This window comes from Eretmochelys imbricata, chromosome 6, assembly GCF_965152235.1.
Source record: "Eretmochelys imbricata isolate rEreImb1 chromosome 6, rEreImb1.hap1, whole genome shotgun sequence".
NCBI lineage: Eukaryota > Metazoa > Chordata > Testudines > Cheloniidae > Eretmochelys > Eretmochelys imbricata.
The window spans coordinates 119,598,946-119,613,118 of record NC_135577.1 but is presented as its reverse complement, the minus strand read 5'-3'; the positions used below and the strand labels follow the sequence as shown (position 1 = coordinate 119,613,118).

Sequence of the window (14,173 nt, the reverse complement as noted above, 5' to 3'; positions counted from 1 at the left end):
ATTAAATAACTTCATGTAGGCAGTGGGTCAGGAAGGAATTTTAAGGAGGAATTTGAATGAAGAGGTGGGCCATGACCTAGTGAACTGATGTAAATTCTACCAGATTTCATACCTGCTCCCACCTTTTCACGTGCTGTGTATTTATACCTGCGACTGTATTTTCCACTCCGTGCATCTGATGAAATGGGTTCTAGCCCACGAAAGCTTATGCCCAAATAAATTTGTTCGTCTCTAAGGTGCCACAAGGACTCCTCGTTGTTTTTACCACAGTGTATGTTCCTTATTCTTGCTCTACGTCCTTCTAAGGGCTTGTCTACACTGAGGTGCTATTGCAGAAAAATTTTAAAGCACAACAGCTATTCTTCACTAACTTCTTGTGTGCGCACGCTTATTCCCTAGTAAGAGTACCTTTTATGCAGTGTAGCTTAGTCCAGTGAGTCAAGGAAGCATTAGCTTACTAATGTTAAGGCTAGGTTCTTTTCAGGTCAACTTTTACCTTGACAGTATTTCTCAGATTGGGAGAGTTGGTTATTCTTATTTGATCGGCAGTTTATTACTTCACCCAGAACTAAGTACATATGGATTAAGGTAAACCACACAAAGACATTCATAGTAAGGAATAAGGGTGTCCTCATGGGGAACTAGTATGCAATAGCTATTCCAGGCTATTTCTCCATGTAGACGAGCTCTAATATTAGACCAGAGGGAAACAGTAAAGGATCATTGCTGTTTGTATGGATTTCAAACAGCATTTAAGGCTCTTGTGGTGTGATTGTTTTCCCCACAGTAGTTCCAAATGTTGGCTGAGTATTTTTAGACTCCCGGGTCTGGGGGCTCATCTGTCTTAACTTTGCTGCTTTTGAAGAGAACTGAAAGAGTCCATCAACTCAAGCAGCAGATTAACAAAGGCCCATGAGGGTGAAGAGAGGAATGCTGTTATCACCACTCACAAGCCATTTGGCTTCCCTCTTATGTCTTCAGCGCCAGCTGTAAAATGAAAGGATTCCTGGTTTGCTTTTCTTCTGCTGTTTGCATCTCAAGATGTTAATGGCAGTGGTCATTTCAAGCTGGCCAGATGTAAGAGACTGGTGAGAACCAAACACCCAGAATTTAGAGATGAGATTAAAACCTTGGGTCATAGATTAGTAATGCTCAATCATGGGAGGGGGATTTGGAGAAGGGCAGGTCAAAAAGCATCATAAAGAAATCAAACTTTCTCAAGTTAATCCTTTATTTACCTTCCAGACGGGACTTTTCTGTGGTTCAGAATGAAAGCTTTAGTGACAAAACAATTAGAAGAACAGAACATAATGATATTTAAACATGGAGGCAAATTTTGAGCCAAGGTCAAACAAGCCTTTGATTTATTTTCATTTGCAATTTTTTTGCATACACTGGACTGCATTCTTTCCTCCCTATGCCCCCCAACACAGAGCATGCACCAATTTTGCACATGCACATTTTTCATTTTTGTGTCCAGATTGCTTAATTGGAGATCCAGCTGCATGAACTGCATATTCAACAGCTTTCTCCACATTTATGGACCTCTGCAAAAATATAGGCACTCAAAGAATAGCATCAGTTCAGTGACTCTTTGCTCATTTACTGCAAGGAACTATGTATTGCACTTTCACACAGCAGAGTCTTTACTGTATACCCAGTCTTCATCATCTCCTACATCCAACAAAGGTCTGTAGATTAATAATCAATGTTATGAAAGGCTGACATTTCAAGATTTTAAAGACCATTTCCATAATCCTAGCTTGTAAAGCAATAAAAATTCTCTGAAGCAGATTCTAGGGATGCTCTAGGTGTGACATCATTATTGTTATAACCTTTCCTTTAAAATGGTAAAGCTATGCCCTATAAGCAATCTGAGCAAACATGGCATAGTGATGCCCACAAATCTAGTGTATTTACATCTTGAGTTTGACAGTCAACACCTATTCCCTGAATAAAGGGGAAATTGAAGTCCTAGAATTGAAAGTATTACAATATGTACTTGTGCATTACTTGCACTCCATCATGTGCACCTAACTGTGTCTCAAATCCCTATAGAGTATAGTAGAGGGTAAAATTAGTAGATGATCTATAGAAATTCAAGTATGATTCTACTTTAAGAAGCCTCAGCATCTAATAAAGATTGAGATACTTTCTATAGATCTTTTGAGCCATCCAGAGATATCTACAGAAGGGATATAATTCTCTATTGAATTGGATTGGGGTGGTTAATAAAAACCTATAGAAAGGTTACAATTATCTATTAAATTCTCTAGGAGTCTTTTTGTAAGCTTGCATCTGCTCATGTGTACAGACCAAATGAACATATTTCATTATTGAGATGTTTGGGAGGGGGGCTTTGACAGATCTAGTTTTTGACTTAACCTCCCTGGAAAGATCACATTTTTCAGCATCGCTTGGTGTTTTTTCTGCTTTTGTTTTGAGGAGAATAGTTTAGATTTGAATTCATTTCTGCATGGGACAGGATAAGCTGATTAATGCTCTTTTGTCCATGTTATGTTTGTGTGTCTGTGAAGGATCGCCTGTTCTTTGTCATGGAGTTCGTGAATGGTGGGGACTTGATGTTCCATATTCAGAAGTCCCGTCGGTTTGATGAAGCTCGAGCCCGCTTCTATGCTGCAGAAATTATTTCAGCCCTCATGTTTCTCCACGAGAAAGGCATCATTTATCGGTGAGTTCTGGATTTCATTTACTCTCCTGGTCTAAACTGCCCTTTTTGCACTTGGGCGAATAATCCCTCGCTAGCCACTGGGAATCAGTTAGCAAATGTAATGACAATCCCTTTGTTTCCTTGCTGCTTATTGTCAAAGGTGCTCACAGCCTGCAGGAGGCAGGGAAACTACCTGATACAATATTTACTACGGGGAGCAGGGGAGGGGAACCATCATTGCAAGACCAGTTATATGTCTAGGAACAGAAATGAAAATATCACCCTTACATGCCCAAGATACGGGGCCAAATGCTGAATTGGTGTCAACTAGTATTGCTCCACTGACTTCAGTGAAGCAAAGCTGATTTACACCAGCTCAGCATCTGGCCCACAGACATTTGCACTTATCAAGGCGCCTGTATTAATGGGAAATTGGATAGCTGCTGAGTGTTAGCTGCTGAAAAACAGATGCCTCCTCTCAATAGGAATCAGCGTAGCCTGCCGCTGCTGAGTACAAATCAAGGTCACAACAAAGAGAGAGTAGGTTAGGTGAAAGCGTTCTGTGTTATCTGGGGCATAAATACGATGAGCTGTATCCCCTGCCAGTGAGTGATTTGTCATTTATAGCCCTGTCCGCATGGCCTGAATCCAACCGGGGCTGTTGTTCCTCTGCATTCCCCCTCAATGCCCATTTATGCAACAGACAGAACAATGAGTCCAACACACACTTCTAACATGACTCAGAACGTCCACACAAGGTTTTTTTTTTCCTAGCACCACTAAATATCAGACATCATCTTTTGTCCACACCCACCACTTTGCACGATTGTGTTTATATCAGTGCAGTCTAGGAAAATCTAAGTTTTGTCCCCATGAAGCTTCAGATGCTCCTGTCAGGCTAGAGGATTATGGGTGTTTTTTCAAGATACCATTTCCCTCTCCATGGCTACATAGCATTCCAATCCCAGAATCCATCAGGGTCTGGAGGGCCAGTGTCAAGGCTAATTCCCCACTCTGGCACTCGAGTCCAGAAGTGGGGGCCTGCAAGGATTTTTAAAAATTGATACTGGCAACTCGAGGCTTGTATTAAACTCCCAAGGTTACAGCTTCTCTCTGACCTTGGGTGGGGAGATGCTGCCACCACCCAAGTGCAAAAACCCCCTTTTTGAAACCCAGGAAGATGCACTTAGGAATTCATTCCTATGGGGTACCCTCAAGCTCTTACACCACCCCCCCTCCAGGAAAGAGCTGAGAAAGAAAACAAAGAAAATTAGCTGTTGCCACCAGCTAATTAAACAACATATGCAGAAACCTCTTAGGGACACAAAAATTCAATCCTGTTTTTAAAAAAGGTAAATTTTATTGAAACAATACAAGGATTAAGCATCAAGATAGCTTCTTGAGGTCCAGCTTAAAGGTTACAAATAAAACAAAAGCATCTGGGGTTAGCACAGCGGAGTCCACAAGCCATAAAGAAATAAAAGAGATAAACCTAATCGAGTCTTTCTAGAGATTCCTCATCTACTTACACATCTGGGGGTTTCAAATAAGTAGTTCTAGTATGATCTCATGATTTTTCATACCTGGCTTCAAGCTTCTCATATCATAACTGCTGCCCTGTTCCCCTCTTCCCCGGAGAACAGCAACAGACCAAAGGGAAGTTTTTTCCAGTTTTTAAAAGTTCTAGTCGTCCCATTGGCTCTTTTGGTCAGGTGCCCACTCCCTTTCTTTTACCTAGCCAGGGAGACTTTTTAACCCTTCACAGGTAAAGCAAGCAAAGAACAGCCACCAAGAGGGACTTCATGGCTGGCTGGCTGGCTGGGTGGCAATAAAAGAGAGCGGTCCCTTCCCTTCCCTGCCCCCCTTCATTTATCACAGCCAGTTTGGCTATTGACTGTCCCTTGTGTAATGCCCCAACGCTTCACAATTGCCAATCTGATTACCCTGTGATCATCAGGCCAGAGTGGATCACTGGTTCTGGATCATGGAGGCTGGTCTGGCAAAGATCATGATGCCAGAAATTTTTGAGAATTCCAGCATGTATGCAAGGGGGCAGACTATGTGAGACACTTCATAGACCTGGATGGAATGTCTAGCGCAGTGAGCATCGAAGATACTGGGAGGACATGATTAAGAGTACTTTCTATAACACTTGGTGCAATGCACTTCAGGATGTCCTCTCATTCAGAGGGTAGGAGGGCTGGCTAATTAGATTACACAGATTCTTTCAGGGGTTCCCAACAGCAAATCTGTCATGTTTCATATTCAATTATGGCCTGACAATCCTGCCACAGCCCCACTCTCCAGCCAGGCCTTTACATGGTATGCCAGGACTGTTAAGAGCTTTGTGGGGGTGTGGACATGCTCTGTGCCGATTCAACCACGTTATGTTACAGTCTGGTTACAAATATGTGGCTAGATCTTGCAACAGGATCCACACGGGTAGACTCCTGTGCCTATGCAGAACAGCCCCTTGAAGACAGTGGCCATTGGTATTATTTTGTACTGTAGATCAGGCCAAACACTATTTGATCATTAGCTCCTAAGGTTTCGCTCATCTGAGCCTATTCCCAGATTGTTTCTCACAATATCAATGTTGAAAACTTGTTTTCAAAACCGGTTTAGCTTGGTGCTCAGCAATCATCTGTTCTTCTTCGAGTGCTGGTTCATGTCAATTCCAATCAGGTGTGTGCACGACGGCTGGAAGATTTTTCCCCTAGCAGCATCCATAGGGTCAGCCTGGGTGCCCCCAGGAGTCATGCTTTCATGGCGCCCAATATAGGACCCTGCTGACCCGCCAGCCCCTCAGTTCCTTCTTACTGCTGGTGACCACTAGCTGGAACAAACTGTTGCTCTTGCTTTGCAAGTGCGTTTGGGCAGTGTCCACTCTTCGTGTTTGTATATTGCTGCAGAAGTGAGACTTTTAACTATCATTATTAAAGAAATATCAGCTGAGGTTTAGTTCTCAAGTCAGCACCTTCTATTTAGAGCTGCTTTCTGAAGCATGCTGATAAGTATATTGCAGTTCCATATCACATCATACAAGGGGAAAAAATTAGACTGAAATTCACCCGTGGAATTAAGGACATGGTTTTTCATATGCCAAATCATAGTTCTTTGCTCCCCGGACTTTGCTAGTATTGCAGCTTTTGAGCAGATTTTGGCTCAGTTTGTGTTGTATACAACTAGGCAAAAGCATCGTCACGGTTAAGCTTGTTGCATGTAGAATCCTCTTTCATAGTGCAGCAGTTGTGCACTCTTTTTTATTTTTTTTTAAACATACATCCAAAGGAAAACACGACGATCAGCTTGGGCAAGGATATATGAGTTTGCTCACAACGCTGTGTAAAGCGTGTATGTAATATTCTTCTTGAGGCAGCTTATTCTTAGGGCTTGTCTACACTGGCAATTTACAGCGCTGCAACTTTCTCGGTCAGGGATGTGAAAAAACCCCACCCTGAGTGCAGCAAGTTTCAGTGCTGTAAAGCACCAGTGTGGACCAGCACTGGGAGCTACGCCACTCGTGGAGGTGGGGTTTTTTAGAGCGCTGGGAGAGCTCTCTCCCACCGCTCTGCCGTGACCACACAAGCCATGTAAAAGCGTTGCCAGTGTAGACTAGCCCTGAGTTTGCATTTTCCAGCTCACTAGTTCTCTGAGGGGAATAAAGCACACTTGAATGTTGTGCATACTTTTAAAAAAAAAAAAAAAAAAAAACCCCACGATATCAGTATTATGTCTGAGCTACAGTATGCTGTACTATAGCCTATATGTGCTGCCGTATGTACTAGCCTTAACAAATAACAAAAGGGATTGGCATGAGTTGGTTAGTGCTAGTTAGTATTAGTAGTAGTTCATAAGTTTCCTTTTGGGGGTTCGTCATCCCCACCAACGCTCCCCTGGTACAAGGGTATGCCCCGTCCCCCAGGGTTCAAGCTCTGTGACGATGTGGAAAATTTAATGCCTAAGAGCGACCTGCACCCTTCCTGTCTGCAGTGTCTCGGGGAGAGCCACCAGAAGGAGAGGTGCAGAATTTGCAAAGAGTTCCACCCTTGGACCTTAAAAGACTTGGAACAAAGGCTCTAGATCCTTCTAATGGAGGCAGCACTCCGTCCACAATCCTACCCGTGCTTGGCAGAGCCCACGCCCAGCATCTCCTCATCGGTGCGCAGTGCTCCAGCACTGAAGCTGTGCAAGCCGGTGCTGAGGAAGGACCCCAAGGAATCACAGCACTGCCACAGGTCCGCCCATAGACAATCTTCTGAGAGACACCGGTCTCAGTCCCCGGTGCCCCAGAAAAAGAAAAGGCCAGAGCGGGGTCGCTCTCCTGCCTCCAAGCCCAAGGAGGCCCCTCCTGCCACCCTTAACTTGGAGGACGCGTACTTTCAAATAGCAATGATTATGCCCCACAGAAAATACCTCAGGTTTGTGGTGAACAACAACCATGATCGGTTCAGTTCTCCCTTTTGGCCTGACAGTGACACCTCAAGTGTTCACCAAGTGCATCGCTGTTGTGGCCACATTCCCACACAGGGGTCAGGTACAGGTGTTCCCGTACCTCGACAACTGGCTGATCAAGGATCACTCCAGGTCCCAAGTGGAGGCACAGGTCAACTTCATAAGAATGACATTTGATGAACTGGGGCCTCCTGAACGAGGGGAAATCAACACTGTCCCCGGTTCACAGGATAGAGTTCATAGGGGGCAGTACTGGACTCGATACAAACCAGGCCATACCTCCTAGAAGCAAGGTTTCGGTCCCTGGGTGACATCATACGAGGTCTCAGGGAGTTCCCCACCACCACAGCAAGGAATTGCCTGAAACTCCTGAGATCTACGTAGTAGGGATTCAGATTTCAACCTCTTCAGTCATGGCTAGCGTTAGTGTATCAGCCAGTCCGGGACAGTTTGGATAGGATTGTAACCCTGCCTCACCTGGTATTCAACTCCCTCCTGTGGTGGCTTGACCCACAGTAGTATGTGCAGGGGTCCCCTTCACCAACCCTCAGCCATCCCTCTCACTAGTGACCATCCCTCTCACTAGTGACAGACGCATCAGGCTTCGGCTGGGAGGCACATTTGGGAGACCTCAGAACACAAGGCCTCTGGTCTCAGGCAGATCTCGCTCTACACCATCAATATCAGAGAGCGGTGCACCTGGCATGCCAGACTTTCAGAACCCACCTAGCAGGGAGATGTGTATCAGTCATTACAGACAACACCACAGCGACACCAACACTCCTCTCCTCTGTGCCAGGAAGCCCTCATGCTGTGGACTTCTGTGTACCACACTCAATACACCTGCAAGTATCGTACCTCCCTGGAGTACAGAACGAGTTGGTGGACCATCTCAGCAGGTTGTTCCATGGCCATGAGTGGTCCCTTCCCCTGGACATAGTGAACTCAATCTTCCATCAGTGGGGTTTTCCCCAGATAGACCTGTTCGCCACACAACGCAACAGGAAGATCAGCAATTCTGCTCCTTCCTGAATCACAGCCCAGACTCTATCGCGGGCACGTTCCTTTTCCCATGGGGAGGCCTTCTCCTATACGTGTTCCCGCCCATCCCTCTCATTCACAAGGTGCTCCTCAAGATTCAGAGTGAATGAGCTTTGGTGATATTGATAACTCCAGCCTGGCCCCGCCAGCACTGGTACACATCAGTCCTGGAAATGTCCTTGGAAGCCCCAGTCACCTTGCCACTCTTCCCGGACTTAATAACTCAGGATCACATCTGTGTCCAACATCCAAACTTTGTGTCGCTCCACGTTACGGCATGGAAGCTCCATGGCTGAACCCGGTGGAGCTTTCTTGCTCTGATCAAGTCAGACAAGTTCTCCTTGGCAGCAGGAAACACTCCACAAGAGCTACCTACCTTGCCAAGTAGAGGAGATTTTCAGTCTGGTCGACACAGCACCATTCGTCTCTGATGCTCGCCTCAGTGCCACTAATACTGGACTATCTTCTCCATCTCAAACAGCAGGGACTGTCGATGTTGTCAATAAGGATTCACTTGGCTTCTATCTCTGCCTTCCATTCAGGTGCAGAGGGACGCTCAGTCTTAACCTGTTGGTAAGCTGTTTCCTTAAGGGTCTCGACAGGCTATACCCGCATGTCAGACAGCCTGTCCCGGCTTGGGACATCAATTTGGTCCTATCCAGACTTATGGGGCTGCCATTTGAGTCCTTGTCAATGTGCTTCCTGCTATATCTCTCATACAAGGTGACGTTCCAGGTGGTGATAACCTCAGCTAGGAGAGTGTCAGAGCTCAGGGCCCTAACATCAAAGCCCCCTTACACTGTATTCCATAAGGACAAGGTTCAGCTCAGGCCTCACCTGGCTTTTCTCCTGAAGGTTGTGTCACAGTTTCACATCAACCAGAACATCATCTTCCCTGTGTTCTGCCCAAAGCCACATTCCAGCGCCAGGGAGCAAAGGCTTCACTCATTGGATGTCCACAGGGTGCTAGCCTTCTACATCGAGAGAATGAAACCGTTCCGAAAGTCCATCCAGTTATTCATGGCAGTGGTGGACAGGATGAAAGGTCTTCCTGTCTCCTCTCAACATATCTCGTCATGAATCATGTCCTGCATTCGTGAGTGCTACAACTTGGCAAGGGTGCCTGCTCCTTCGATCACTGCGCACTCCGCCAGGGCTCAGGCCTCTTCAACGGCGTTCCTGGTGCAGGTTCCCACCCAGGAAATCCTCAGAGGAGCAATGTGGTCCTCCACACGCACTTTCACCACACACTACGCAATCACCCAGCAGGCCAGAGACAATGCGGCCTTCGAACGAGCAGTGCTCCGATCAGCGGACGACTCCGACCCCACATCCTGAACTTGGGCTTGTGAGTCACTGGATTGGAATTGACATGAATGAGCACTCAAAGAAGAAAAAACGATTACTCACCTTGTGACTGTTGTTCTTCGAGATGTGGTGTTCATGTCCATTCCAATACCCATCCTCCTACCCCTCTGTCAGAGTAGTCGGCAAGAAGAAACTGAAAGGGTTGGGGGGTCGGCAGGGCCCTATATTGGGCGCCATTAAGGTGCAACTCCAGGGGCGCCGAGGCCGACCCTATGGATGCTGCTAGGGGAAAAATCTTCCGACTGTCATGCACACAGCGCGCACCCACCTGATTGGAATGGACATGAACAACACATCTCGAAGAACGACAGTTACAGGAAGGTGAGTAACCGTTTTCTGTCGAGCAGGGCAAAAAAATAAGTTAGGGAAAGTGTGCTAAAGCTCTTTCTCTTTGCAGATGGAGCTCCCAGAAAATGTAGAGAGGCAGGTAGAGAGCAGAGTTCGCTGTATTTTTTTAAAGTACAAAATGGTCTGCTACATAGCTTATAAAATGGAAAAGAAAAAAGATGCAGTTTTAATATTCCCCAACTCCAATATAGCCCAGCCGTTACCTGTGATATTTACAACGCATATTGCTCTTCTAAAGCACTGTGACCGACATGTAAAAGCAAGTCCACCCATCCCATGGATAGATTTCATTCTGATTTTTCCCTTGTGTAGAATACCAGCCCCGAAAGGGAGGTCCTGCCAGATAATTACACAACCAACATGGTTTTAAAATAGTGACCTCCAATAGTCATTTTCAGTCAGTCACTGACAGAACCGTGTCTGCACAGAATCTAATACCTCGCCCGCTCTGTGGTTTGAATGCTTTCTCCTGCTGCCTGTCCCTTGGACGAGAGGAGTCAATCTGTTTATATCTAGGAGCTTCCTACCTGTCGCTATAGTTCGTGACAGAAAACTAAGCCTTGGTATTGGAGATGTCCAAGGGCTGATTCGGCAATTAAACTGGTTTGGAGCTCGTTAGAAAATGTAAGTGTGTCTGTAGCACACAGATCCCAGAGGTTTGGGTGCCTTATAAATGCATGGTAGATTATCTTAGTTTAGATAAGGATGCTAGCCAGAAAGAACAGTGTGCTTTCATGTATGGTGTCAGTTTTATTAAATATGATCCCTCCATCTGGTCTAAAAGTCTCAGCTTTATCGATTGTTGAAGCCAGTGAGGAAATCAGTCAGTCTTTTAACTCATAAATTGCTCTTTGGATGGTCATGTGATATAGTGACTCATAGGAAGCAGTTTGCAGGTCAGAGGAAGATGTACAGGAGGGAGCCATTTGACCTGATGTTAGAATGATTGGTGCTGTTTATTAACAGAAAGGATATTGAAACATCAGCGAAAAAACTTTATGAAATGAAAGCATTTTGCCAGTGTCTTTCCAACAATCCTCTTTGGTCTATACTAATATAAATCATCATTTGAATAAAGTAGTAACTTAGAGGATGATCCAGAATAGCCCCGCATAATTAGCTCTTCTTCCAGGGTAGCTTTAAATGTAACAATACTGAAATTTTCCATCTTTCAAAATTAAGTATTTCAAGATAAATAACTTTAATGGTAGCCCTTTAATTTTCAGTGGCTGCTCAGATCACCTCATTTTGAAGCTGTCACTAGATAAAAGTCTGGTTTTTGCTGTTAACCACAGATTCAAGAATAATTCCCATAAACTTGTGGCTTTGTTTTTTATAAAGAGGGTTTTCAGTTTCATGCATGTTCTTGTGTTGCTGCAGAAGTGACATTTTACTAGCATTATCAAAGAAATATCAGCTGTGGTTTAATTCTCAAGTCAGCACCTGCTATTTAGAGCTGCTTTCTGAAGAATGTTGATAAGTATGTTGCAGTTCCATATCACATCATACATGGGGGAAAAATTAGAATGAAATTCAGCCATGGAATTAAGGACATGCTTTTTCATATGCCAAATCATAGGTCTTTGCTCCCTGGACTACGCTAGTCTTTCAGATTTTGAGCAGATTTTGGCTCAGTTTGTGCTATATATTACTAGGTAAAAGCATCATCACAGTTAAGGTTGTGTGTAGAATCCTCTTTCATAGTGCAGTAGTTGTGCGCTTTTTTTTAAACCTACATCCAAAGAAAAACACGATGATCAACTTCGGCAAGGATATATGAGTTTGCTCACAACTTCGTGTGAAGCGTGTATGCAATATTCTTCTTGAGGCAGCTTATTCTTAGTTTGCATTTTCCAGCTTGCTAGTTCTCTGAGGGAAATAAAGGACACTTGAATGTTGAGCATACTTAAAAAAAAAAAAAAAAGCAAAACACGATATCAGTATTATATCTGAGCTACAGTATTCTGGACTATAGCCTATGAGTGCTGCCATATATACTAGCCTGAACAAATAACAAAAGGGATTGGAATGAGAGCGTACTTAATGTATAAATTTTTTAAAAGGCACATATTAATTTTATACTGATCTAATGATTTAAATGGGTGAGCTGCTTTCTTGTATCCCAGCTCAGACCAAGGCAAATCAGTGCAGCATTTGGCATATAGATTTGCTGTCTACTAGGTTCTCTTGTCATGTTTCACTTGCAGTGTCCTGAAACTGAGGCATTATACATGCACACCAAGGTGCAAACCTGTCTTTGAAGTGCTCCTTTCCTTCAGAGAGTTTAGTAGGGATCAGACAGATCACAGGCTTCCTATATCAGCAGCACACAGTCGTCTGCTCAACCAGCCTATACATTCTTGACTCTTATGACACTTCTACCTTCCTTCTCTTCCCCCGCAAGGTATTCTCTATAGGGTAGCGCAGCATGGAGAGGTGTTATGCACCAGCAGCTGCCAATGATTTCAGTGAGTGTATAGGATCTCTCAGGCCCAGACAAGTTGTTCTCTTTTTGATTGGGAGGCTCCTCTTCAGAATGTGATGTAAAAACAAGATCCCAACCACCTGTGGGCAACGAAGGTCCTGAGGCACTTTTCATAAGAGAGCAGGGTGCTAATGCCCGTGTTTTCACCAAATTCTAATTCGGGTCATGACATTTTGCCTTCCTGAGTGTACACTTGTGCTACAGAAACAACCATGTCATTTAGACCCAGTTCCAGCATAATTTTGCTCTCTCATGGTTTACTCTTGCATTGTAGATGGCCCCTTAGCTGTGTACCAGGCTGGGCCAGGCCCACCGTAAGTTGTAGTGAAGACGAGCCCTGCAGTTAGTTAGCACATTGAAGGAAAGTGGTGGCGGAAGTCCCATCCCTTGAGACAGTCCAAGTCTTTAGCAGAGTACTGGTAGGTCCCTCAAGCCTTTGGAGGGCACAATGTAATTATCTGGATTAGAATGTGGCCATGATTTAGGGATTAACAGTAACTGTTGTTAAAAGTGCCACAGAATTGTTAATGAAGAAGTGATCAGGGACCCATTTATACAATTTCATCAGTGCCATGCCCCCTAACAGCATTCAGTACTGACTTACAAGGAAGAGTGCCACCTACTGAATCTTCCAGGAGCTGCAGTTGCTTTGGAGATCTCCCAGTCCAAGAACTGGGAACTGGGGCAGGTTTATGAGATCATGACCTTTCTTAGCTTATAAGGCCTGACAAGATCACATGTCTCATAGGCTATAGACTTTTATAAGGAACACGTTTTTGTAACAGGTTCATAAACTTGATGTTTCAGTTGACCGGCCGTGACACTTAGAGAGAGGTTTACACAAGCCTTTTAAAGAGACTAATTTTACAAGAAAGGTTTATAATAGCCAGGAAGGACAGAAGGTTTCCACTGAGACCAAATCAATTTGAAATAAAGTTAATGTAAAATTATGTGCTCAAAAGTTAAAGTTAGCCCCATTCCCCATTTGTACAGAACCATTGTCTAAAGTGCAGCTCTTTCTAGTAAAGGGGTGGGCAAACTTTTTGGCCTGAGGGCCACATCCGGGTATAGAATCATAGAATATGAGGGTTGGAAGGGACCGCAGAAGGTCATCTAGTCCAACCCCCTGCTCGAAGCAGGACCAATTCCCAGTTAAATCATCCCAGCCAGGGCTTTGTCAAGCCTGACCTTAAAAACCTCTAAGGAAGGAGATTCTACCACCTCCCTAGGTAACGCATTCCAGTGTTTCACCACCCTCATAGTGAAAAGGTTTTTCCTAATATCCAATCTAAACCTCCCCCACTGCAACTTGAGACCATTACTCGTTGTTCTGTCATCTGCTACCATTGAGAACAGTCTAGAGCCATCCTCTTTGGAACCCCCTTTCAGGTAGTTGAAAGCAGCTATCAAATCCCCCCTCATTCTTCTCTTCTGCAGACTAAACAATCCCAGCTCCCTCAGCCTCTCCTCATAAGTCATGTGTTCTAGACCCCTAATCATTTTTGTTGCCCTTCACTGGACTCTCTCCAATTTATCCACATCCTTCTTGTAGTGTGGGGCCCAAAACTGGACACAGTACTCCAGATGAGGCCTCACCAATGTCGAATAGAGGGGAACGATCACGTCCCTCGATCTGCTCGCTATGCCCCTACTTATACATCCCAAAATGCCATTGGCCTTCTTGGCAACAAGGGCACACTGCTGACTCATATCCAGCTTCTCATCCACTGTCACCCCTAGGTCCTTTTCCGCAGAACTGCTGCCTAGCCATTCGGCCCTTAGTCTGTAGCGGTGCACTGGATTCT

General features: G+C 44.7%; 1 protein-coding gene across 1 annotated transcript in view; it reads left to right on the top strand.

Moving 5' to 3' along the window:
• Window positions 1-14,173, top strand: part of PRKCH (protein kinase C eta) — a 167,696-nt gene that overhangs the window by 94,004 nt on the left and 59,519 nt on the right. The window contains exon 10 of the mRNA XM_077820580.1: window positions 2,538-2,692. Within this exon, the coding sequence (XP_077676706.1) occupies window positions 2,538-2,692 (155 nt within the window). The remainder of the gene's footprint in view (window positions 1-2,537; window positions 2,693-14,173) is intronic.